Here is a 26,439-nt window from a genome sequence, read left to right on the forward strand (position 1 = left end):
GCCAAATTATTTGTTTATATTTTTTATTATTTTGTTTTTATTTTTATTTTTTAATTACTTGAGGTAGTGTCATAACAGATAATAATAATAACAACAACAACTCTTGAGATATGGTAAAATTCCAGCTCTATTTTTAGAATGTCTTCCTGTGAAAATCCTTCTTTGCTTATCACGGAGGGTATTTGAGCTGAATCTCTCTGTTTCATCTCCTGTGTTGGAGTCAGTGAACTTCCTTTGTGCTGTCACTCTGGGAAGAAAGAACATAATCTCTGTCTTAGGTGACCTCATAAGAGATTTCATCCTTACAATTTTCCTTACTCTCTGTTACTTGGAAAATATTTAGGTATTATATATAAATTAACAATCATTATATSRTGTATGATATGTTATTAGGTTAATRCATTAAAAAGGCAACTTGGCAAAAGAGGGTTGAGAGGAAGATAAGCAGAACTATGACTTCAGTGCAGAAGAAAAAGCAAAAACTTTGCAGAATCAGAGAAATAATATCTCTTCAGAATTCTAGTAAGCAGCATTAGTGACTTTTAAAATAATTATGTATGCTGGTGACCACCAAATGACACTGGTCTGCAGCCACAGCCTCCAACACAAACAGTTCAACTCCATCTGAGGATTCCTCCTGGAGCCAATCAATCACATACAAAACACAGCAGTTATAAATAAGGTCTGAGCTTCATATACATTCAGTGGTTTTATGCAACTAAGCTGTATTTGAGTCCAAACAAAATATTTGGATGACTGAATGTCTCCCTCCCAGGAGTGGAGAAAAAAAGAGTGCACATTGTCAGCACAGGTCAGGAAATAAGTGAAACTCAGAGTTGTGTGCCTGGATGCATTTCGTCTTCTGAATCAAAGCGTTGCCACCCTGCGCAACCTTTTGAGAGACGTTGGCGCCTTAGGCTTAAGTGCCTAATGTCACAGTGAATGAAGAGATCCAGACAGCCAACTTACTGCTTGGGATTGAAAACAACACAGCAAGTGGAAGGAGGAGGAGCACTGCAAGAACCTTATGAAAAATTTTAATAGAAAATATGTATTTCAGCAAAAAGTTAGCTTTTTGAAAGTCCCCTGGCTCTGTTTTTCTGTGTGATGAGAGGAAAGTAGTTTAAAAACATTGGGKTTTTTGTTTGTTTGATTTTGGCTTTGATTTTGTATTTGCTATCATTGTCTGCCTCACAAAGAATGCTTCTTTTAGAAATTCCAGTCAAGTATGTTCCTGTACACTGTGGGTTAGCAGATCTCCAGAGCAGTCTCAAGGAGTCTGTGTAGTGTATGATGAACTCAGTGGCAGACACAGCRCCAGTGAGATGCACAGACACATTCACTGGGTGGGCACAGCACAGCAAAGCAGGAAACTTGCAGCACTGCTGTGTGTGCAGCAATAGCACCAAGCAGCAGGGACAGAGCTCAGCTGGGCTCTCATTATCTCATTTAGTAATAAACACTTGAAACTCCCATTTTCTTAACTGACAGCATCTAGAGATTATCAGTGTGTATTATCAATTACTGGGTTTCCACCATGAAACAAGAACGTGCAACAGATCTTCCCCTAGTCTTGGGTCTTTCCTCGTTACTGTCTCTCTTTTTGGACACTGTCTCTACCAGAGCCATTCTGTAGGCTTTAGAGAAGATGGATGTACCTGTGGTGTTTGGATTTATTATGTTCTGTGTTTTTTCATTGCAAAGCCAATGTAGGGAGCTTTAACAATTTTTCCTTGAGTTTAGTCTCAATCTTACAAAGAAATGTATAYCAAGCAAGATTTTGCATTTTAAGGAAAAAATTAAAACAGAAAAAAAAAATTACAAGTTTTTGGTAAAATAGGCTGTATTTTCCATTTGAGAGGCTGATCAGGTCCAGCAGGAAAGACATTTTAGTATTGACTAATTTAGAATTATAGCTTTTAGAATAGGATAAAAAAMCTCCTCTGGATAAGGCTTTTTGTTTATAATTAGTGCAGCAACAGGGCAGAGGGGAAATTTCATTAGTTGCCTCTGTCTTTTAGGAATCCAGTCTTTACCAATGCATTTATTCCAAATCCTTCACTGAATAATCTGCATAATGATTGGAGTTTCTGTGAGTCTCATTGCCAGCATGTTTGTTCATTAGAATGTACATGAAGGACAAACACAGCTAAACTGAATTCATAAAAAAGTGTGAGAAGTGCTGGTGGAGGGTTTTTCCAATATATTCTCAGCTTTCCTAAGAACCAATACAACTCTCATCTAAAAGCAACAAAAAGCTTCCATCACTTGCTGAGTTCTGTAAATCTGTGAGCCCTCTGTATCTCTTGCTCAAAGTAAAGGCAGGACAGACCCTCTCCTGATCTCGACCTTTTTTCTGCAGGCATGAAATTTCTCACATTACTGCAAACAGCCTCCACCCGTGAACATTATTAATCTCTTTGCTATTTTCAGGTCTTGCATGTGTTGGCTCTTTGCCATTGTATCTGAGCACAGTGTTCTCAAAGCTTGCAGTATGACACATGATACAGCAAAGAAAGATAAAGAGAGGAACAGAGCAGACAGTAATCGATAGGAATGAAAAGGACAAAAGAGCCTTTCAGTATTTTCCACCCATTCTGCTACTTTTACTTCTTTTCCGTTCTCTTTATCTCRCTTTGCTTTTTGCATTCTTCTYTCTCGGACATCAAGACTTTAAACAYTTTAAGTCAGTTCCTCTGTCTTTACTACAAGCATAAGTTATGAGGAGTGAGCAGAAGGAGTTACCTGCAGTGCACCTGCTGCTGAAGCACACGAGGGCACCGAATGGAATAGCATGGCTTGGTATCATAAATCCGCATGCAAAAAGTCTCAAAATGTGCGTGTCACCATGAGGTATCTTGTTAGGAAGAACATGTTTTCCTCTGACATAAACCAATCACAGGAACAACACATTTGCAATCTCTAAGCTCCAGTTTTTGAAACTTTTTGTTCAGTTTTGTTTTGGTTTTACTGAGAATTAAAATTTGCTTGCTTAGTTACCTCCCATTTTATTCACTGAACATCTGCGTAGCTAAATATCACATAGTGGGTTATCRCACAAGATTCTGTGGTGAGGTGCAGCTCTTATTTAAGTTTCTTGTGGATATAAGAGAGTAAATTTTATTTCTGTTGGCTTTTTATTAGCTTGGAATAGACAAAAAGATTTTCAAGATGTTGCACTTCAGATCCACTGCTGTTTTGATGTTCAAATTCTGCACTTCACGTGTTTTCTTTCTCAGTCTTTACGTAAGAAGATTACACAAGAGAAGACTGTAATCTCCAAAATCATTTGCCATATTAAACAGCAGCTACCACCAGTGGATCTTTATCAGCTGCCTGGAGCAGAAAGGAGACACGTGGCTGTACATTTGGAAACTGGTCATTTACAGKACTCATCAATGTGTGCTGCCAGTCGTGGGCAGATGTCATCAGCTGTCATTACACAGCTCTGAAAATAGAACCAAACTTGACCTGGRCAGGTCCTCAAACAATTGATAAACTGCCTCTGAACAATGGGAATGTGTGGGGTCCATGCTCTCCACCAGCCTCGTGCTGTTCAGTGATCCTGCAGTCCCAGTGCTATGGCAGCGTGGGGAGGGGGCTCTGTACATGACAAGAAGATGTCTCCTGACCCTCAGAGTTAYGGTTTCTCTCTATGTCTGTGATGGGGGACAGGAGAGGAGCATCCCTACCATTTCCTGGCTGATCTCTGGAAATGGAAAGTTTTATTTTCCCATTGTGGTTTTTCCTTTTTTTTTTTTTTTTCCTTTTCCCCCAGAACCACTGGTAAGCAAAAGCAGTGAGTAGGAGAAAGCACTTTGGGGAAGAGAAGGGCAAAGTGGTTTTGAGAATGGGGGCAGTCCTGTACAGGGCCAGCCGCTGGACTCAATGATCCTTGTTAGTCTCTTGCAGCTCAGCACATTCTGTGTCCTGTGAGAGCACCTCAGCCCTGTGTTTGCTTCTTTGTCTGTCCCAGGCACTGTTGTSTGCCCTGGGAAGGGAAGGAGCAGCATCAGGATGCAGAGGGGCTCCTGTGCTCCCACCTTGTCTGCTTTCCCAAACTGTGAACTCCTATGGAGTGCTGGTGCCGTGCGCCTGACAGCGCTCCCTCAACTGCCGTGTTGTGTGGAAGGGGACAGCCTGCCGTGGCATCACAATCACACACTTCCCTAAATGTGGCTTCCTCTACTTAGCTCCCACGACAGGATAAAGCGTTCGGGGGGAGTTCCTTCCCTCTCCCTTCCCTGCCCTCTCCCAAGAGAAGAACACTGCCTTCCCCTTGGCTTTGAGAAGCGCTGGCGAGCACAGGCTGTTACAGCGCGCASCCAGTCCTTGGCAGCGGCAGCGGTCAGCTGCTCCCGCGCTCCTGTTTGCTCGCTGCTGTGTGGCAGAGGGCATGAGAGAGAGGGAAGCAGTGCTACACTTCTGAAATGAGCTCCAGCAAGYGCAGTGTGCCCGCAGCTCCGGCCAGCCTGCCAGGGCTTGTCAGCTCGTTAGTTAGCAGGTAGAACATTACAAGTGACTTGCACTTAGCTGCTCCCCTGTGCCAGCCCCTGTGATCTCCGGCAGACCTGGGAGACAGCATTTAAGGCTGTAAGAAAGTGCTGCTTAGCCTTTTAGGAGGTGCACAGCCAGTGTTTGTGTGGTAATGTTATCTTCAAARCACAAGAGCGCTTTGTAAAGGCTACCAATACTCCAAATGTGATGACAGGAAAAAGAATTTGAAGATGTCTCAGCCAGAATAAGAATGTGATTGTCAAAAGCAGCCACCAGCCCTYCCCCAAGTGGGACATTTCTTTGCTCTTTGCTTCTCCTTTACAGTCTGTAGAAGGGTGTGTGCAGAGGGGCTTTTATGTTTGTCTGTGTCCCAAAACACGGAGGACACCACAGCAATAATCTTTTGGTGACAGAAATGACTGAATCAAAGTTTGTTATGAGCTATAYAGCAGAACATACTGTTATGCTTTATCTGTGCAGGGAGTGATCTCTTTATTTAGCAGCAGTTGCAGCAACAGAAATTTTCTGACTATAGGTTTTGTTTTTGTGCTTTTCCAAACGTTCTTCCTTTTGGTTGTCCTTGAAGTTGTGACATGAGATCAGGAAAGCTTAAGAGCTTAAGTGACTTCTTAGAGTACCATCATTTCAAGATGAATAAGCATGCATGAAGACAGCCTGTGGGAAGTGAATTGATGTAGTATTTGAATGTCCTGAGTTTGTAATTCATACAAAACTCTCTCTGCAGGAGTATGCCCAGTGCTGAAAACTTAGCCTTAGGGTTCAGCTGGATCAAGTAGTAATAAGACTCCATCACTAGTTGAGGGGGAGGAAGAGGGGAAAACACTGCTTTAAAGCAGTGAAAGAAGATACCCGTGATCACTGTTGTAGCAAAGCTTTTGCTCCCACAGTCTGTGGAAGCACCACATAATAGTTTGGAGAACTGACCCTGCTCTCATTGCCCGCCTTGCAGCTGCGTGTGGGATTGCAAGCTCTGTTTGAGAACAGCTGGCTCAAGCCAAGRCAGCTGGCTGCTCGGCTCAGCTGTGTTTGGAGATGAGCTGTTTGCTGTTGGGGTCAGTGGGAGTTTGACAGTGTGAGGAGTCCAGACCACCATCTCTCGAGAGGGTGGAGAAATCCAAAATGAGAAAATAGGGATAAGACTGTTCCCTCTAAAGCTTGTTGCATGATCTATTTCAGTTTGGATGTATTTGTTCTTAAAGGGGTTTTGCCAGCAAGATACAGGAAGGAGGTTTTACTCCAGGCTGAATTCACAGTTTGCATAATATTTCCATTTAGACAGKGCTGTCAGGCAGTCATTTTAATGAGTGCCCAAACCCCCAAAGTGACTGTAGTCTAACCCCACTGCTTACTCCTATTTCTTTATTGACACTCCTGTTAACTYCCAGCATTTGCCTTCTGCAGCCATMCAGCTGCACTTTGGGAATGAGCATCTTTGTCCAGACTGACTGCAAGTTCATAATGTTCGCTGGCAGCAACTCTTCCCAAAAGGACTGYRTGGCACCATTTCAGCTGCAGAAGCACTGCATCAAACCAGAACCAAAACCCACAGATCTTGGTTCTCCCCACCTTAGCCATCATGATCACTGTACATTTTTTTATCATTTTTTACAGGGGTTAATAATTATGGCAGTTTTGAACTTGCTGGTGAGAGGAGTGGGGGGACCTCTGCTTTGACCTTTGGGAAGCTGGGCTTCCCAATTTCTGTTTTATTTGTCACTGATCATCCCTGATACCTCCTAAGCATGGAAAGAAGCCCTGAAGTTATTCTGAGTATTTTTCTGTGTTTTGTCCCTGAATTATCTGCTGTCACATTTTTRTCGGACATCACTGCTCCTGTGCTAGAAGTGGGAAGGGCTGTTTGCAATTCAGGTGGAGGCCAGTCATGTGCATTTTTGATGTTGTGAGAGTTGTGTAATTAACTCCGGAGGSCATAAGACTTAGTGATTAGTCTATAGATAGCCTATGGATCTGATAGCTCCTAATCTCATTAACCCCTGAACTTAGCTTGATTTATACCTCATTTGTTTCACCTAGTTTATAGTGATAGATCACTCAACTTCCAGAAAAGCACAATAAAAAAGTGGTAATGGAGCATTTTTGCTCAAGCCTCAAACTCTCTGCAGTGAAATTGAAGATTTGGCACTCATTTCTATCGCACTATTAGACAAATGAGAATAGGCCTTGGTCAGTGACAAAATATTTCACTTTTCCTTCTCTCCTTAGGCTGACTCTGTGTCATATCTTCCTTTTCTGAATGGCTTTGCTTGATAGATTTTCTGACTGCAAACACATATGCTGTAACAAATTTCTAGAGGTTTTAAACATTTGGCTCTGCTCCAAAAACACATACAGGGTTCAGTACTGCCTTAATACCTGGTCTAATTAATTCTTGGCAGGAGCAGTTTAGTGGCACACAAAAATTAAGGGGGCAAGTTGTCCTTAGTTTTTGTGAACTGTCGGTATATCACCATGTGTATGTGTGTAATTAAGCTGGTGCAACCTCTAAATTTATTTGATGAAGCTACAGCATTAAAATAYTTATTAAAATATAATGACTGTTCTAAAAATACAAGGAATTAAATTGTAACTGTGTATCTATTGCCCACACAAAATAGTAGGGCTAATCTAGAGTGGCATTYAAAGTACAAAACTGTAGAGCTCCACCTCATACCCTTATCTCTGTTGCTGTGCTCGATCTGGTATTGGAAAACCTCATAAATTCATATTTCCACCGCATGACGGGCAATATGTTATAAGATTGACAAAGTCCGCACAGACAACTCTCCTGTCAACTGCTAAGGGCAAGAGACCAGAAAATTTATGTGGTGGGTTGACCCAGGATGGGTACCTGGTGCCCACCACAGCTGCTCTGTCACTGTTCTTCTCAGCTGGGCAGGGGAGAGAAAATGTAATGMAAGGCTTGTGGGTCAAAATCAGCGCAGGGACAGATCACTCAGCAATTACTGTCATAGGCAAAATGCATGCAGCTTGGGAAAATTAGCTTAATATATTACCAATCAAATCAGAGGAGAATAATGGGAAATAAAAACTAAATCTTAAAATGCCCTGCCCCACCTYTCCCTTCTTCCCTGGCTTTTCTTCATTCCCTATTTTCTCTCTCTGCTCCCCAAGCAGTGGCACAGGGTGATGGGGAATTTGGTTCTGCTCAGTTCATGACAGATTTTCCCTGCTGCTCCTTCTCAGGGGAGGACTGTTCACACTCTTCCCCTGCTCCACTATGGAGTCCCTCCCCCTTGAACTTGCCCAGTGAAAGTACTTCCCACAGGCTGCAGGAGAGTCTCAGCTTCAGTGCTTGGAGCTCCTCCTCCCCCTCCTTTTCCACTGACCTTGGTGTCTGCAGGGTTGTTTCTCTCACATATTCTCGCTCCTCTCTTCTGATTGCCCTTGTATAAGGAGTTTTCCCCCTCTTCTTAAGCCAGTTATCCCAGAGGTGATGCCACCARTGTGGGTGGGCTTGGCCTTGGCCAGAGGGGCTCTGCCTTGGGCTGGCATTGGCTCCATCAGACTTGGGGAAACTTCCAGCAGCTTYTCACTGAGCCACCCCTGCATCTACCAAAACCTTGCCACACAAACCCAAAAAAAATTAATTTCACTAATTGAAATCAACTGCTTCAACACAGAAAGCAATTTTTAAATTTCTTGCTACTCGCTACCTCATTTTCCCTCCTCATCCCAGAAATAACCAGATGGATGCCATGTGATCAACCCCAAAAAAGTACTGTCAATGGCTAAATTGAATTTATCTGGAGATACATTAATCACGAGCTGGCTCTCAGATGGGAGTAGGTRAGGTTAAACTGAAAATGGATAAAAGTAAGAACAGAGAGAATAAAGAAGAAAAATACTGGTATTTAAAAAGAAAAATTATATAAACAACCCTAGTAAATTTGGTTTTAAAAGCTCATGTGAAAGATGAGGTTAGCAGTTAATGTGGAAGAGAGGAAATCAGGAAAAAGAATTTGCAAACAATGGGCATTTGATGTGAGTTCAGCAGGTCCCAGATAYGCAGTGATCGGACAAGTCTGCCCACAGACCCATGTTCCATCACACAGGAGCCACTGTCAGACCTCTGTCATAAGGCAGCAGCTGTGACTGGATAAATGAACACTTGTTCTTGAACACTTTACAACCAGCCCTATCAGCATGTGTAGATTAAGCCCCCTGAACTCTGGACAAGGAGCTGAGGAGCTGGTGCTAGGCCAGGAGAGAGTTTTGCCGTGTTTGTGTGCTGTTCTCATTTCTCACTCCAGMATGCATCGTAGGTTATCAAAGATGGCTGTTGCAAACACACATAGGAGTAGTTTGGGGGGCATTGACAAAGACTAAATTTAGCCTCAGAGTGCATTTCTTCCCGAGCTTCCTGTAGAATCAAGAGGAAGCATTTCCTCTGGGGCAACTCCAAGCACCTACAATGAACTCCCTTTGAGAAACAGATGAGGATTTTTCCACTCTCCACTGACCATGGAAAGATCCTAAGGCAAATAAACTCCTTAGGCTAAAGATGTGCTTTGCAGTTATCCTCCTGTACAGCCTGGTTTAAGAAGCAGAACAATGAATCAGTTACTAACAGATTTTAGGTCAGTTCTAGGATTTTCAAGGCTCACAGAATGTTACAACTCCTCCACTGACTTTAAACACTCCAGGGCACTGTGTGTGTACAACAACTGGAAATCTGTAAGGATTGTTACACTACCAATAAATAACATACTGCAGGGCTGACATATATTCAGAACAGTCTGGTAGGACATAATTCAAAGCAGAACATGGTTTAATTAAAATGCTTGTGGATGTTGTTAAAGAAGCAGTGCTGTAGATGAATACTCATTTTATTGTCTATTTGTATGCTCTACTCTCTTTAATCTGCCCTTATATGGGTGCTAAGTGGACATGAATTCCTACCAGAGCCAACCCATGGAARACACTCCTCATTGCTGTTTCTAAGTGAAATTGTTTCTTGTGAAATTTTGTGAGATTTTAATTAAATTGTGGAGGTTTAATTGTGGATATTGCATTGGGATGGTGTGGCAAGGTTCTGGTAGCAGGGAGGGGACAGGGATGGCTAAAGGGGTGGCTTAAGGAAGCTTCCCCCCACGTCCAACAGAGCCAAAGTCAGCAGACTCCAAGACAGACCTATCACTGGCCAAGGGCAAGCCAATCAGAAATTGCAGTAATGCCTCTTGGTAACATACTCAGGAAGGCAAAAAAAAGGTTACTGTGCAGAAGTAATTGCAGCCAGGGAAGGAAGGACTGAAAATATGTGAGAGAAACACTCTGCAGCCACCAAGGTCAGTGGAGGAGGGGCAGGAGGTKCTCAGGCACCAGAGCAGATTCCCCTGCAGCCYGACCATGGCAAGGCCGGTTGTCCCCCGGCAGCCCATGAAGATCCACAGGGGAGCAGAGAGCCGCCTGCAGCCCTTGAGGGACACCCATGGCAGAGCAGCAGGATGCCCGAAGGAGCCGTGTGAATCTGTGGCAAGCCCGTGCTGGAGCAGATTCCTGGGAGGGACATGCAGACCCGTGGAGAGAGGAGCCCACCCTGGAGCAGGTTTGTTGGCAGGGCTTGTGGCCTCATAGGGGACCCAGGCTGGAGCAGGCTGCTCCTGAARGACTGCACCCTGCACCAAGGGACCCACACCAAAGCAGCTCACGGAGAACTGGAGCCCGTGGGAAGGACTCACACTGGAGAAGTCTGTGGAGGACTGTCTCCTGTGAGAGGGACCTTATGCTGGAGCAGGGGAAGGACTCTTCTCCCTGAGCAGCAGCAGAAACAATGTGTGATGAACTGCCCATAAMCCCCATTCCCAATCTCCCTGTGCCRCTGGCTGGRGARGAGGGASAGTCCAAAMAAGAGGGTGGGRTGGAGGAAGATGTTTTYAAGATTTGTTTTACTTCTYKTTATCTTACTTTGATTTTGGTTGGTAATAAATTCARTTAAMTTCTCTAGGGCAATTTTATWTTGCCCATGATGTTAATTGCTGAGGGATCTCTCCCTGTACTGATATAGACCCATGAACTTTTTGATACATTTTCTCTTTCCTGTCCAGCTGAGAAGGGGAAAGAGCAGCTTTGGTGGGCACCTGGCATCCAGCCTGGGTCCGTGCAAAGCATATATATAAATAATCATAGATCCAAAAAACAGTATAAGAGTTTGTAGTGACTGTGAGCCAAATGAGAGAAATTTAAGATTAGTCTCACTACTCACCAGTCTCTGAGCCAAGGAGAAGAAATGTTTTGGTGTTCCTACTCTCATTGATTTAGCACAACCTTGTTGGTGTTTTCTCAGCAGTTAATTGACTGTCTCATGGTACTCGAGGGGCATGAGACAATKCTGTCTTTCCTGTGTTGCCACATCAACTCGGTCATAGCAGACTGTGATGGTACAAAAGCAGTGACATCAACCTAGATCCCACCTTCTGTGCTTCTGCAAAACACTTATGGCTTTGTGGTCATAAAAAAAATTAGATCAGTAGATGAAATTGGGGAACTAATCACTTAAACTATCTTCATTAACTTTATTAATGAACTGTACCTTCTTCTTGGCTGTCTGAAGMGTTATGGTTATCCAATGAAAGGGTGTAGTATTATGAGGAAAATCTCATTCAYGGGATCAGTTGAGAGAGTTTCAGAAAAGTCTTTGGGGAAAGGGAAAGGGCAGTCGAGAGAACGTGAGAAGACACTTAATGGAAAGCCAGCAGAAATGTGTYTTATTCCAATGAAAATGGGAAACACTGAAGAGAGAATGGGTCACTGYAGGCTACTTAAATGAGTAAAACTAAAATATGAACTGTGCTAGAATCAGAAAATTGGAGGGTCACCAAAACAGGGATTTGTTTTATAAGTTTAGTACCCAGGAGAGAAACAGAGACAGTATGATAATACACTGAAACAGCTGCCAAGAGGTTAAAAATAATATTAAAAGACTGTGTTATAAGTCCTGAAGGCACAACAAAAAAAATTACTTGACCAAGAAAATATTAATTGTAATTAATTTGTAATAAGGAGATAAATTTTGAGACCAGTTCTTATTCCCCCTAAAACTAATTGGACTTTTGCCATGAAGTTTATTGGGAAGGAGATTAAACATTGAAWAATGGCTTGTTAAGAAATCATTGATGTAATTATGAACTGCTGGGAAAAAGTAACTAAGAAATACATAATGAAATATCATCACTTGAACAAATGCATCTGAGGTGTCCCTTCAGATATTTAAAGAACTGATGGAACAGCTAGTTGCTACAAAACCCCACAGAGAATTGAGGAAGTATCAGGAGACTAATAAAGTGTCAGCATGCCAGGAGTCTTTAAAAACTGAATTAAGAGTAACTATGGAATCTATTATCTTATGGGCATGGCTCCAAATTGAAACAAATACTACAAATAGTGGAGCTGAGTGGGAAATGCATTTATATGGAGGTGAATGGTGTAATGAGACCCTGATATAGCACAGTAAACCAAGCCAGGCCATTTGGAATGTGTATCCCTCCACATCTCTTCTGATGAAGCCAGAGGATTAGCAGAGGACAGAATAACATCTAGACTTTTAAAAGGCATTTGATGTTGTGCCACATAATATTTTAAGGAAATTACTGAAACAAGTCAGCTGGGGCTAAAATTCACTTAAAGGTATCAAAGGCTGGCCACTGAACTGTAGACAGAAAGTAAATCTGAATAGCAGTCAGCATTGTCAAGGATAAGCAGGCAGTAGTATCCTTTAAAGGTCAAGATATGGTCCAGTATCTGGAGGATAAGGCRCTAATTAAATGTGAAAGTGGTTACAAAAGTGGGAAGACTGATTAACAGCGCAGAGGAGAGAGGTTCAGATTGTTCTCTAAGGTTACTCTGGATCTCATAAAGGGAGGCTCAACTTMAAATGAAATTAATAAGTGATAATGCTAAGCATTAACAGTACTTTGTGCCCATTAGGAAACAAATTTTATGAAGCTACAAACGTGGGTTTTTTTCTATGTGGAAGGATTTGTCTTTCTTAGATGCTTATTCTCGCTGTATAAAGCTAATCAGAAAACTGAAATTCAGAAACAGCGCCATCAATAACATTAACCAAATGATAWTTTGCTTGATCTCTTTCTTTACCTGAGAGGAAATTCCCTTTTAATCGCTCGCGTTGCTTAGATGAGGTTGAGATTTGCACGCCCAACTAGCACCATCAGAGGGCTCCACACTCTGGAGCGTTCCTAACGAACGAGGATGGTGGGTGGTAAGGAATGAAGGCTTGGACAGCAGGGCATTGCCAGGGCCGTCCTGGGTCAGAGCCCCGACTTACCCAGGCTAGTACTGTCTCGAGCAGTGGCTGAAAATGGATGTTTAGCGAAGATAAATGGCATGACAAGCACGTATAACCGTGTTCASTAACTCTTCCCTGGACCCTATTAGCTTTCAGCTTAGGGACTCCGAGTCACTTGTGGTTTCTGTAGCTCTAAAGGATTCCTTTTGTATGAACTTTTCCGGTCTTCCCTTGGATGAACAAAAATTTCTATCACTGGCACTCTCTTTGGTCTTACAATTGTACCAGCCATTGCAGGAAGTACCACCTCCTTTTGTTTGCTCTGAAGCTGTTGCTATTAACTGCTATTGACAYCCTCTAATTCCTGTATTGGGATACTTGGCAGAGTCAGATTTTGGCTACCCTGTTTGTGCTACTCGTGCTTTAGTGGCTCTCTCATATGCCCTTGGTTGCCTTTTCCACAGACTGATTGTCTTTTTATCTGAGGAGCAGACTAGATTTCCCTACACTGAAGCCATTCYTCCAGATTCGTGAGTAGGTTCCCTGGCACGACAAGTCACAAGATTACCTCAGAATTGCATCTTTGCTGTTTTAAAGTATGCTTTATGGCCTAGCTTTATGGCCTAGCAAGAGGAGCCTGAATGCATGTGCTGAATCCAATTGCTGAAATGAAGCTTTCTGAACATGGATGGAGAGTCATTTTGAGATCTATGAGCTACTGCACGCACCTCACTGAAGAGTTCCCAGAAATTTGGGGTTTCCCAGCATCTCAAACAACACCAAAGGACAAAACAGCAGGCAGAGACATTTCCAGGAGAGSTGTAGCCTCACTGCTGGATTTGGTGTCAGGATGTCTGGCCATGGGTGCTACTTGGCAGAAAGAGGGAGAGAGACTCACTCTAGAGCTAAGAATAAACACTGCTGCTSTACCTTGGCTTTTCCTAGAGAATACAAGGGGACCTCTGTCATCATCATCCTTGTCTGAGCGTTTGAGGAAGCTCTTGCTTTGCTGTCTGCAAAAAAACAAAGAGGTTACTGGTTGGATTCTGTGCCTAGTGCTCTGAATTGTCATACATCAGTGTCTGTCTCTGTTAGCAAAGGAAGCTGTGTCACACTGTACATTAAATCTACAGAGTCACGCCTTTCACTTTGGGTCTTCAGCTTTGGGGATTTTGTGTTTCTGTCACTGGTCTGTGGATTTTACTTCAGTCTTATGGTATTTTAGGAATACTTTGCACACGATCTTTTTCAAGTATGTGCCTTCACRTGCTTGAAACACTTGACATGTCCATTAAAGACAGAGAGTGACTGCAAAATTGCTAAGRATTTATTTATATGAAACTCCAGGGACTAGTTGCTAAGTTTATTCAGTGCACCTTTTAKGACTGTTTTTGACCCTTCTGTTTATCTGTCTGTTAATATTTTGCTTTTCTCCTCAAAAGAGACATATTAATAGGAGGGGGGAAAAACCCAAAATGCTGTCTTTAATTCCTCCCTGGCTTTTCATTCCTGAAAACGATGTCTGTATCTTTTTTGCCTTTTGCTTGCACAGTCCACTGAGCAATAACACAGGTCTGTTTTTATTCCCAAGTGGGAAGGCAGAGTTGGAACTCTGAGTCTTGCTGAGGTCTGAGAAAGGGGGTTTCTTTTATAACTTGCAGATAAAAACCTGCTACAGTAAAATACAAAAGAGTTTTCAGATAGTGAGAATGTGGTTGCCCAGCTCTGTGCTGTGYTCTGCTGCTAATACACAGCAGGTTTCTCAAAACTGCAACACAGGTGGCACAGAACTTTGTCCTTGTGGAGGGGATGTGGGGTATTTGTGGTGGGGAAAGGAATAYACAGCCCCTTTTCCTCTTGCTTTCTGGCTTGAATGAGGTTGTGTTTTTTAGTAAAGAAGCCACACACCTCTCTAGCTGGCTGGCAGCCTCTCTGCCTTTCTGCAGTGGAGTGGTAGCCCTGCAGCAAGATCTTGCTGACCTACCTGGGGGACTGTRAGTGCCAGGCTGAGGCAGGAGAGCTGAGATTGTTGAACCTTGCCAGGCAAGGGCTGTGTGTCGCWGCTCACGTTTCCTGGTACGTGCATCACGCTAGGAAATGCTGCTTCTCTCTCCCTGTGTGAGGTTACTGTAATAACAGACGCATTGTTGTCAAACTACAGAAGTTGGTAAGATTCTATTTATCTAAATGTTGGAAGTCTGAAAGGTTGCTGTTGTGGCAAATTCTTTGCAAGCTTTTGCAGTTCTAAACACATGACCCTCTGCTGTCTCTAACATTGTGCTGCCATTGGCAGACTTTCCATTACATAATGTTGACCCATATTTGTGATATGTGRCATTTTTCACTAAACACTGTCAGGGATAATCTGTCACAGAATAAAYTTTCTGATTATATGCTGAGACTCTGTCACCCTGTAGCGCAAAYATAACTTGTGCCTCAGACAATGCTATTGCTTGTTAAGACAAGCAGAGTATAGTTCCCTCAAGTAGGAAAAACACTGTGTGCTCTGAGATTAAATACCTAGGACTAAATTCATTGTCAAGTGATTGCATGGACTCACTGGGAGTAATTTGAGCTTTAAAAATTGTTGATCCATAGTCCAGGTGTAGTGGGAGTAGCAATAGGCTGAAGGAAGCATGGAGTCTGAAGTGTGACTCTGCAAAATACTGTCTCAGGCAGGTCCAGCRTTAGAAAAGTGGAGCTATGGGAAAGGTTTATCTGCTCTAATTTACACTGAAGTCTGCCAGTATTTGGASAGTTAATCAGTCTTTTCTTTAAAAAAAAAAAAAACCAGTTAATGGTATGGGGAAAGAAATAGAGATAGCTCAGCCTCTGGTTATTGCTACAAGGTAGCTGAGAAATGAGAGGCCTTTGAGGAATGGGAACATCCCCAAAGCTGTCTGCTTTCAAAGAGCTATTTAAAATCCATCCCTTCTTAAAAACCTGATTTCAGTTGCATAGAATAARAAGTAGAGGAGAGAAAGGTGTATAAAATAGAGGCACAGAGAATAAAATGGGAAATTCTCTCAGTATTCAAGARCAGTGTCTGTTTCAAATGGACTTTATGTAATGTTATAGCAAAGAAGTAACAAGATTGTGTGAGCTGCTGAAGTGTCTGCCACATTGTGAAAGGGAATGAATGTGGAACATAAGGCCGAGAAACTAAATACACCGTCTTCAGGGAAAGAAATTTTCCAGCCTTACGTAGGAGATGACTGTGTGCTAAGCACAGTTGCAATATCAAGGAGAAAGGTTTTGCTTCAGTGCAGGGAATTAATGCTTGTCAGAGACAAAATTAAAACCTGATGAATGCCGTCTCACCCACTTTCATTTCTTCCCTCTCTGATTCTATATTTGTCCTCGTTCTGTCTGTGCATTCATTCATATATTCCTCTCCCTTCCCACCTCCCCATTGACTCATAYGCTCCTTTCCTGTTATTACTTCCTTTTCATTTTCTCTTCCTTTAGGTTCCCTTCCCACTCATTCCATTTCTCCTCTGTCTGACCCCTCTGCATACGTTTTCCATCCTGATGAAAAACATCAGAGAAACAAAGAGCAGGAAAAAAATAAAAGATGAACAAGAAAGTGTGTGTGTGTGTGTGTGTGTGTGTGTGTGTGTGTAGAGCACACAGTGCTGGAAAGGTGTTCAGCACTGCACTTTCTCCCCAGAATGTACTGCAGATTTTTGAAGGTGTCAGAGGAGTCTAGGATCCTTAAACCTATTCCTTGCTTCCAGGCTGCTGCACTTGGCAGTGGCTTTGTGAAAAGTAACACCAGAGCTCATTTTCTGAGACTGGTGTCCCAGAAACTATCAAAAGGAATGGAAGGATCCAGGAGTCCAGGGGCAGTGCAATGACAGACACCTAGTTGTGCATGGGGCTTGCTATGTGCCAGATGAGTGAGGACTGAGAGGACACTGGGTGGTCTTGGGATTGCAGAAAGAGAAATAGGAGCTTTAGGGACTCTTTGGACTTTGTGATGTAATGCTGACCAAGAAACATTACAGCCTCAATCTTAGTGGGAGCCTTTGTGCAATGAACTTGCTGTTTCTCTAAGCAGCCAGTGCTGGTGTCTCAAGATCAATGGCTAAATGGTGTCAGTTTTGGTTTGGTGAAACAACAAACTGGTGCTAGGAATGCTTRTTGTAATGTGTGGTAGGAAATGGGCTCAAAACACTTTGTCTGGAGATTTGTGATCCCATCCCAGCATGGTGAGCTTGATCCCAGAGTCACGGTCTCCAAGATCTGGAGAAAGCACTGCACTCTTGCAGCCCGGGAGACCCAGGGCCTGCTCCTTTGTCCRTCCTGTGGTGGGAGGGAGCTGAGCTGTCACACCTGATGATGGTGCAGTGCTACACAAGTTTAATTTATTATCCTATTACTCTTTGAATTTTCTYCTTTTCTGGCCCTGTTTTTGTTCCTGAAACTAGGAACTGATAAATAAGCATTTTTCAAAAAAGCTTGATAGGAATGGCACTACTGCCATGTGGATTATTTCTCTTTCCCACAAAAAGGGCAGGTGGGAAGTGTGCAGAGCAGAAATGGTTCACTCCCATACCTTCTCTTGCAATCAATAACCTTCTTCCAGCTTTTCTAGGTTTATCAATCTAAAGCCAGCTAACATTTCTTTCTGCAAATTCTTGCATAATCGAAGGATGAAAGTGGATGGCACAGCCCTTGCAATTGGGTGCGATTGCATAGAGCACTCACGGTGGGCTGTGCACTCACGGAAGGGGAAATCGCTAACCGTGGCTTGGAAATGGTTTTGCCTCGGGTGCCTCTGTCGGGTTACAGAGTACCCCCGAAACAAACCACGCCGTGGTCGCGGGCAGCTGTGCTCGAGGCAGGCCGGCTGGAACCCGGACCTGCCGTTCGCAGGGCCTAACCCGGAGGGSTTGGACTCCCCGCGAGCTTCCGTGGAGGCGCGGCCGCCGTTACATAAGGAGCGGAGGGGGAAGGGACGGCTCCGAGGCGGCGGCCGCGGCCCCTTTAAACGCGCATCCCGGGGCGCGCCGGGCACCCGCCTCGCTGCTGCCCCCTCCCCGGCTCGCTGCGGTGACAAATCCGCTCCCCGCCCGCCTCCTCCGTCGAGCGCTCCCAGCCGAGCCGGGCGGCGCCGGGAAGCGCTGCCGCGCGGCTCTTGAGCGGAGCCGGCCAGCCCCAGCCCCAGCGCCCGGCCAAGCCACAGCAGGCAGCGGCGAGGGGCGCGATGGAGGCTCCGCGCCTAGCGCACACCATGAGCAGCCCCACGAGCCCCTGCGAGGAGGTGATCAAGAACCTGAGCCTGGAGGCGATTCAGCTCTGCGATAGGGACGGTAAGCCCGAGCTCGGCGCGGCTAATCCCCGCAGACGTAAGATGCTGCTGCCCTCATGGATGCTAATGCAAATTAATCCGCGCGGCGTATGGTCCTTTGTTATCCCCCATGATTTTGTAGGTGCAAGTGCTCCCCACCCTTCCCGCCGCCGCCACCCTTCTACCGTTGAGAACAAAAGGAGAGAATGTTGCACCTTGCTGGAGGGAAGGGAGGGAAAACCGCCGCTCCCTAWGCCGTGCCTGGCGTTGCAGTGCGATTACCCCGGGCAAGCCTGCTGCACAACCCTGCCCCTGCCAGGAATGGACGCTGGGGCTTGTTCTGGGAGAGGCGGCGACGGGAGCTACARCCCGCGCTGCGGAGAGTCTGGAGCYGGGGATGGGGTAGTGGCCCTGGTGGGGTTTTGTTGCCCGCGGTGTCCAAAGTCCTTTGTATTACAGGGCAATTCCCGTGTTTCAAATCCACGGGSGGATRTGCCGGCTGGCGTGGGCAAGCGGTCGGACTTGTTGCCGGTCGCTCGTGAGAGCCATGAGGCGGCGAGGGGACCGAGCCTGGGGCTCTCAAGATGGGGCTCGGGGGCAGACGGAGAGGGAGRCGGTTCAGCACCGCGGACAGCACCGCGCCGGCGGGCCCGGGTGCACCGAGCCCTGCACCGAGCCCTGCGCCGAGCCCTGCACCGAGCCGCGTTCCCCGCCGCGCTCCCGCCGCGCCGCGCCTGCCGCGGGAGACCGCAGTGCCCTGGGGACAGCCGCGCTCRGTCCCCCGCCCGTCCATCCGCCCGGCCGTGTCCCGGCAGGCAGATGAAGTTTGGTTTCACAGTTGGAGCTGCGGATGTTAAAGGTTGTCTGTGTTGAAGCGCGCAGATAAATGTCAGGTGATGATTAGGACAGCCAAAACAAGTGTACGTGCTCGAAGCGACACTGAAGGCTGACGAGGGGAGAGGAGAGACATGTCGTTTGTACACAGCTGTGACTGACAAAACTAAATGGAGTCACTGACTGTCAAACAATGAAAAAATATTTTCTCGTAGAGTGGCATATAATCTGTGCTCATACACCAGATGATTCCTATCTTGTCACATCACATCGAATTATTAAAAATAACTTCTCATTTTTGGATGCAAAATGTGCTTTGGGTATGGAATTAATGTTAGCTAGTAAATTTACCAGGGGAAGGAGATTCTGTATCAGTGATTGGTACAGTTGAATTAATGAAACTATTGCCTTGTGAATGTATTTTTGGAGCATAACTGTTAAAGGTGCTGGCTACAGTGGGAGTCAGACCATTTTTCTCTGTTATGTTTTACAAATTGTGATTAAATATTTCACTTTTTTGACCTAGGCAGACTCTAACATTTAAAAAACTGAATTTTTGTAAGTTTTTTTTTATTTTTCTTGTAGTATTAAAGCAAATGACAAGGCATTGAAAAGTCTTAGTTATTATTTTTATAGCTACAKTAGAAATACTTTAATTTTTTCCTTTTATGTTTGAATTACAATATTTGCACTTCCATCTATTCATGCCTTATTCATTGCAACAGGAAACTGAGCTATGTTTATAGTAGTGGAGGTTAGACTGGTTTTTTGTTAAAACACTTTCTCACAACTATTCCTTTTCATTAATAGTAGATAAAAATAAAAATAAATAAATTATGCAGTCTTTCATATTTRTGTAGCCTAAGTAATAGTAGTGAAGTACTCCATGTTAATCATGGCACAAACTCAATTTGGTTCAATGTGCTGTAGTGAAGGACTGATTGTTGCCTGTGGAATGCTGTCATGCAGACAAGCAAATGGAAAAATGTAGTGTTTTTCATTTCAGTTCCTTTTTAATTAAGCTTCACTGGAAAATAGCAACTTTYCTGTAGATGTGGCTTTACAATCTAACCTTCATCAAGCAAGCTGCCATCAAGCAGAGTCGTTGTTTCCTCAATATATTGAATTTCCAAAGGAGGTGCCTCCTTTGGGGATGGGAGAGAGACAACTCAGTGCCTCAGTTGGCACCGGGCTGCACTTGAGCATACTCCAGTATTTCCTACAGGTGGCACTTATGCATCAAAAAGCTTGTTTTAATGGGAACACAAAAGGAAGCAAAGGTGAAGGCATTCATCTTTTAGATAAGCATACAAATGTATAGTTAATACGTTTAGATCCCTAAGTGTGTACTTGGGAATGTTTATGTTATAAATACTTGCAATTTATTTTAGGGTATCTTTGTTGGAAAAAGGGGAAGTTCTTAAGGCGACTGATATCACTGAGGTTAATCGAAGTTTTGTGATAAATAGCAATGTATTACACATAGTCAATTATAAATATGCTAGATTTTCCTATTCTGAAAATGTCTTTGGTCTTTAAGCTGTAGTAACCGTAAAGACAGCCAGTGAAATCATAACATTATACATCCAAAGATGAAAAATTCTKCAACACACTTAGTTGGAATTACAAGCAATGCTGCAGTAAAAACATAAGCAATAGTTGAAAATTTATGTAGGTAGCAAAATATTTTTCTTGTTTTCTAAGATGAAAGGATTAATATTGAGATATTTTGTGTTCAGAAAACTGGGTTATAGCTTCTGTGGAGGTACAGACAGGAGCCACAAATCTAGGAGCTGAAGTGAGCAATTAATAATATGACAGTTCATCTATTTTTATTTTTTCTGGGTTTTTTCAGTGTTGTTTTTTCAATTCTTTCAGAGGCAAGAATTGTCACCTCTCGTAATGATTCAAAGCACTTTAAAAGCTTACAGATGTTAAATAAGAGATAATAAATGTATGCACTTTGGAAATATTTTTTAGATAAAAACTCCTGATAAGATTTGGTTCAAAGTGAATATAACATTATAAAGCCAATTACRAGCTGTTATTTTCAGCATCCTCTGTTATTTACCAAAGCATCTTGCATTATTTGTTCTTGTTTTTTTACATGGGTCTAATTGCTTAGCTCAGTGTAATAGTCTGGTGTACTTGTAGTTCCTTAGAATTGTCCTGAACTCACTCTTTGTATAGGAAGAAGTATAGCATTTGTTATTTTCCTTTGCCAAATTTGAACACTGTAGCCATATTTCTGTAAACTTAGGTCAGAAATGAATGTTTAATCTGTGCCAAACATTCTGGTGACCTTTTCATAATATTTGTATTAGCCTTACCTGGAGATTAAATCTTTAGTAGATGGATGGATGTCCTTTGAGTCATCAGCAYGCCAATTTTATCAAAATATAGCTGATGTCAGAAAAACACGAGCCTTGGAAAAAAACCAGGCTTTTCATGGGCTTGGTAGAACAGTGGTGGACGTGAGCAGCAGAATTTSCCGAAGCTGCTGTGTGGCTGTGCCGTGCTCCCCCTGCAGATGATGCACTTTGGCTGCTCGGTCCCGCCAGGGTGACAGCGGTGACGCCGTCATCCACTCCCTGTGCTCTTACATTGGCACACAGGGAGGGAAAGCAGAAGACACCTATCAAAACAACACCTGTCAAAATGCAGAAAGGAGAAGAGCCGAGAAAYAAACCTTCAAAGAGGATGTTGAACCTTGGGAGATGCACATGGAGGGAGTCAGGCAAGAAAACTGCCCCTGAAGCTGCTAACAGACATGAGGCAGTGGCTGGTCAAGGGTGGAAGAAAAGGAAAGATTTATAAACTGGGGATTATGTTAAATGGGAAGGCAGAAGGAGACAAAATAACCGTGAATGAGAATGGGAAAAGAAGACAAAGGAGCAAGGAAGGCAGTCCAAGTTCAGGCATCATGCTCAGGGAAGTAAAACTGGGGTGGGCGGAAAGGTGAGGGGATATTCACCCTGATTAGATTTATGTGAAGAATGAGGATTGGGAACCTGTGAAGAGTAAACCTGAAGACTGTGCAAAGAGACAAAAAGTGCAAGAGGGGGTTCACTGGGCTGTTTGGATTACAGAGCTCAGGAGTAAAGGAATGGAACTAAGACTTACTGAGCAGAGAGACTGGGGCTGAAAGGACAGCCTTAGGAATGCAGATTCACAACTTTTGAAATGTGACTGGGGAAGAAGAAGGAAGTGGGACAGGACCAAGCCCATGGAACAGGACAGAAGAGGCCATGCATTGGTGTGACCAGAGAAGGGTYAGTGTGTACCAGTGCGTGACAACTTCCAAAGGCACACATGAGCCCAGAATGCCAAATTCTCGTTTGTTTGCCAGCAAAGAGGGGTTCCWTGGGGTATTGAGAGTCAGTGGCTGCTGTGGACTTCAGTGAGAGGAGAGAACATAACCACTTTAAATAACTTTCCTGTGCCTCAGTTTTCCATGTGTAAAATGRAAACATATTGCTGCCTCCCCTCACAGCAATGTTTTCAAAAGAAACTAATGAATGTTTGTTAATCAGACAGGCACTGTAGTAGCCTGGAAAACCCATGAGGTACATGGAAAAACCCGTGATGAAATTCATAATTTTGTCTTCAGAGAAGAAWGTGAATAATGCGTAGCAAATAAGTCCTGAGACCGCACACTGAACAGCAGCAAATAGCTGCTACAAGAAAAATAGTTCATTATGTATGCACTATTCATTATGTATGCTGAACAAGTCAGAATTATGTGGAAAAATTAGTATGTAATCATGCAGTTAAGGACTATATCATAATCTAAACAAAGTGTCCAATTTAAGGTTATTCAAGTGTGCTTCATTCTGGGATTTTCTAACCACTGATGGCTTAACTATGCAGTCTCACTAAAGCACTTTTAAAATTTTTTTCTGTCTTCATATATTGGAAGACGGTATTAAAACATCAGGATTAGAGCTGTAATTGGTTTCTTGGCCAGTTTCAATCAATTTCATCACCTTCCAAACACTTGGCACCATCACAACTGCTTAAGTCTAACAGGCTTGTATAAAAACATTACATCATAGAAGCTAAGATGTCATTTCTGATTTATGTAAACAACTTGCACCTTTGGCTTTCCATGACATTTGAGCATGTCTCATGTTTCCTAATTTATTTCAGGAGTTTATTATTATGCTGTATTTATTGGAAGATTCAGAAAGATTTTTCTGAAGTTCATTAATTGGAGTTTTCATGGCCATATTGTGTACACATTCGTTTTTCAAACAGAAGGGATGAAGTGGCATCATCCAGTCTCTGRATGCAATCTTCAAATCCCCTTTTTGGCATTACGGAGCAGTATCACTGCTATTTCTGAAATGCTATCATGTGATGGGGGAAAATTGAATGTCTAGGTAGAACTCACACATGAAGGACAACTGAGAGATCCAAATTTCACAGCAATTCTTACTGTCCTGAATCTTTGATGTTGAAAAGTTTTGTTTTTTTGTTTTTTGTTTTTTTTTTAATATGACACTTCTGAGCACAGTTCTGTATCCAGCCAAATAGAGAAGTGCTTGTATTCATGAAAGTTCCATAGGAAACAAAATTCTGAGTTATGTTTATTCCTCTCCCCACCTGCAAATTTGAGATTTAAATTAATTCTCTTCAAAATGCAAACTGTATCACTTTTCCAGGGTTCTAGGGTGGAATGACCAGCTAAGAAACTTATTTCTTCCACAAAATTATGTCTAACTTGGCTGAACTTGAACATAGTGATGATATTATTTATTTTTTTGTGACAAGCAATAATGCTGCTTCAGGTAGGAACTAAAACCTCGTGCATTGCTTCAAAAGCTCTCTTGTTRCAGAAGAAAAATACTTACTATGTTTTAGCTCTATTTTCTTGCCAGAGCCTCAGACTTCACATGTAATATTCCTTACTGTTAGAACAGAAAAATACTAAATGGAATCAMGCAACAATTCTTCATGAAAGATCTTTAGAGTTGCAGAAGAGAAGAAAACTAATGTTTTGCCTGTGTCTTCCACTTCAGCAAATATTTTATCCTGCCTTGGTTTRTATCATAAGTAATGATGTCACTAACTAGCGAGGCTTTGCTGCAAACTGGCCATTCAACATCCTGCTGCCAAGAAATGGAGTCATCCAAATTCTTCCTTTATATTCTTGAATTTTTATGGTTGTTTTCCTCCCTTCTTCTCATCTTCTTTTAGAGCTCTATGACAGTCAAACCTGCATCATTGATTATGGGTTATTTTGTCTGGCAATGACCAGGTTATATATTATTAGCTATTTATATCTTTYCTGGTGATCTATTTGTGCCCCTTTTCATTCAATGATTCTTTGTAGTAACGCTGTGAGATCCTTTATAAAGCTGCTGAAATGTTTGATGTGTAATTATGCCATATTCACCTACAGAAGCACTGTTCTCTTCCAGTGCTGATATTACTGGGTCAAAACACAAATACATACATAGCTTTTGTAGTTAATTTCTAATTTTTATACTTAAGGATTTTAATCATTGTCTCCTGTGTATGTCCCTTCTTCTTTGTGTTTCTTTCACACTGGAGTTCCCAGAGGCATTCTTTCATTTATTCTGTAACAGAATTCATTGTAGCATTTCCTGCCTGTGCTTCTAAGCCATCTTGTGCTTGCAGCTCCTTCTGTTTAATGTTGTCTGCAATACACAAATGTGATCTCTCTTTAGATCATTCACAAAGACACACAGTGGACACCTGAGCTCTGTACTTGTTTTGCCATATGTCAGTCTCCCCTCTGCCAGCCTTTGTTCAGCCCTGYGGATCACTAGTTCTTAATGGCTACAGTGGCAGGAGGAATCATTTAGGGAAGAGAAATTCTCACCCCTYCAGCCTCTGAGAAGCAGTCCCCTAGAAGGAGAAGCCAAGCCAACCCCTCACTTAAAATTCCATATATCTTCTGCAAAGCTCAAAGACAAAAGCTGTTTTTATTGAGGAAGAGTTAAGCCATTACTATCTAATTCATCCTTCTCATCTTTCATCTTCAACTAGATTTTTCTATTTTCATAGTGATTTTCTTCTCATTCTACTAATCTGGTGGCTCTACCACCTCTTGTAAGAAGTGTTGTGARCTCTTGTTTCCAAATTCACACTTTACCCTGCAGTTGTGCTGGTGTGATCTAGGTGAGAGTACACCCAGAAGGCCAATTCATTTGGAAAGCCAACAGCTTTCCAATGAGGGTCCTGGTCCTGGAACCATAGCTTCTAGAACAGGTAGAGCATCCCTTCTGCCATGTAAGGTGTGTAGAGGAGAGACTCTATCATATTCTTATTTAAATTTCTCTAGTATTTCATCATTCATTTTTGTATGGGTTCCAGTCAGGCATTGTTGTGTTCWATTGTCTCCAAAAGCTTGCTGAAGCCTGTCTTCCTCACCTTGGTTTTTCCATCTGGGACTTCTTTGCCTCATTTAGTTTTCCATTTTCTCCCCCAGAATCTAGAAAGATCTTCTCCTTTACCCATTCCTTATATTTCCTCCATCTTTTATTGTTCATGGCTTCTAAACAGTAGGTTTGAAGGTCCTGGCTTTCCTGAGTAAGGTAGTCTTCAGTTCCCTTTGTGCTGCTGAAGTAGTGGCAGTATCTTTCACCTCAAATGAGGAGGCAATCTTTGAAAGTCCTGCCCCTCAGGACAGTAGGTACATCTGCTGTTCTGCCCACATGCATGGCCTCTCGTGCTTTTTCTGACCTGAAGGCTAAATTTAATTCTGGCTGAACACAGCCCACAGTCTTAAACTATGTCTTCTGTTCTCTTATGACAGAATTTTAAAGTATTTTTCTTGCAGACTACTTTCTTCAAAAAGTTGTAAACATCTCTGAAGAAACAGTACTAACACTGCCAATACATGGTATGTGTATAAAATACGTCACTGCTATAGAAAAGTATGAACAAAGACAATGTTTAGGCAGCTGGAACTAAAGAAAGCTCTGCTCCAGAATCACTCTGTGTGATTTCCTCACTGAGTTTTTTTTATACAGTGGAGCATTCTTTATTTGACCTTGATTTTTTATCTTTCAGCGCAGAAGATTTGGTTAGAATTCATTGTGTCATTTGTAACTGAATCAGTTTTCACAGTGGTGTTTGTAGCTGAATCATTAGTCAATTGTATTTTATTGTTTTCAGAGTGTTCTTGTTTTATTTATGCTTGAATGAACAAGGTGTTTTGCATGGATGTTTCCAAAAGCAATGATTAGCTGTACTGTTTTCATAACCTAACAAYTGTTTCTCTGAGCTTTGACAGGTTTGGCTGCTGCCAAGAAGCCAACTAGCTTGGTGTTGTTCTTTCATTCCTGCAGTGACAGAAAGTATTATCAGGGCTCCACTCTTTCTTAGTTCCAATTGTGGAGTGGAGCCTGGAGTTTATTTCTCCTCTACTGGAGAAAGTCAGACCCAGCTGGCAGCTCTGGGAGAAGCACAGTTTAAAGAATTGCCATATTAAGCTTTGTATATCCAAGCACACTTGTTAGGAGAACTCTTCAATTTGCAATGATCAGAAGCAKCCCATAAA

At 42.8% G+C, this 26,439-nt stretch overlaps 1 protein-coding gene across 3 annotated transcripts in view; it reads left to right on the plus strand.

The window, feature by feature from the left end:
- The window catches only part of PHYHIPL (phytanoyl-CoA 2-hydroxylase interacting protein like), a 123,968-nt gene that overhangs the window by 75,598 nt on the left and 21,931 nt on the right, over positions 1-26,439 (plus strand). Inside the window, exon 1 of one of the 3 annotated variants that reach the window (XM_057368373.1) lies at positions 9,871-10,084. The exons of 1 other annotated variant lie outside the window; for it this stretch is intronic. In XM_057368373.1, coding sequence (XP_057224356.1) covers positions 9,886-10,084 — 199 coding nt within the window. In that variant the 5' untranslated portion in view covers positions 9,871-9,885. Of the gene's footprint in view, positions 1-9,870; positions 10,085-17,848; positions 18,097-26,439 lie in introns of those variants that run through there. One more of the 3 variants, XM_057368375.1, reaches the window with a different exon arrangement.

Source organism: Malurus melanocephalus, unplaced genomic scaffold (genome assembly GCF_030028575.1).
Source record: "Malurus melanocephalus ecotype Western Australia unplaced genomic scaffold, MMel_1.1 scaffold_91, whole genome shotgun sequence".
Taxonomy (NCBI): Eukaryota; Metazoa; Chordata; class Aves; order Passeriformes; family Maluridae; genus Malurus; species Malurus melanocephalus.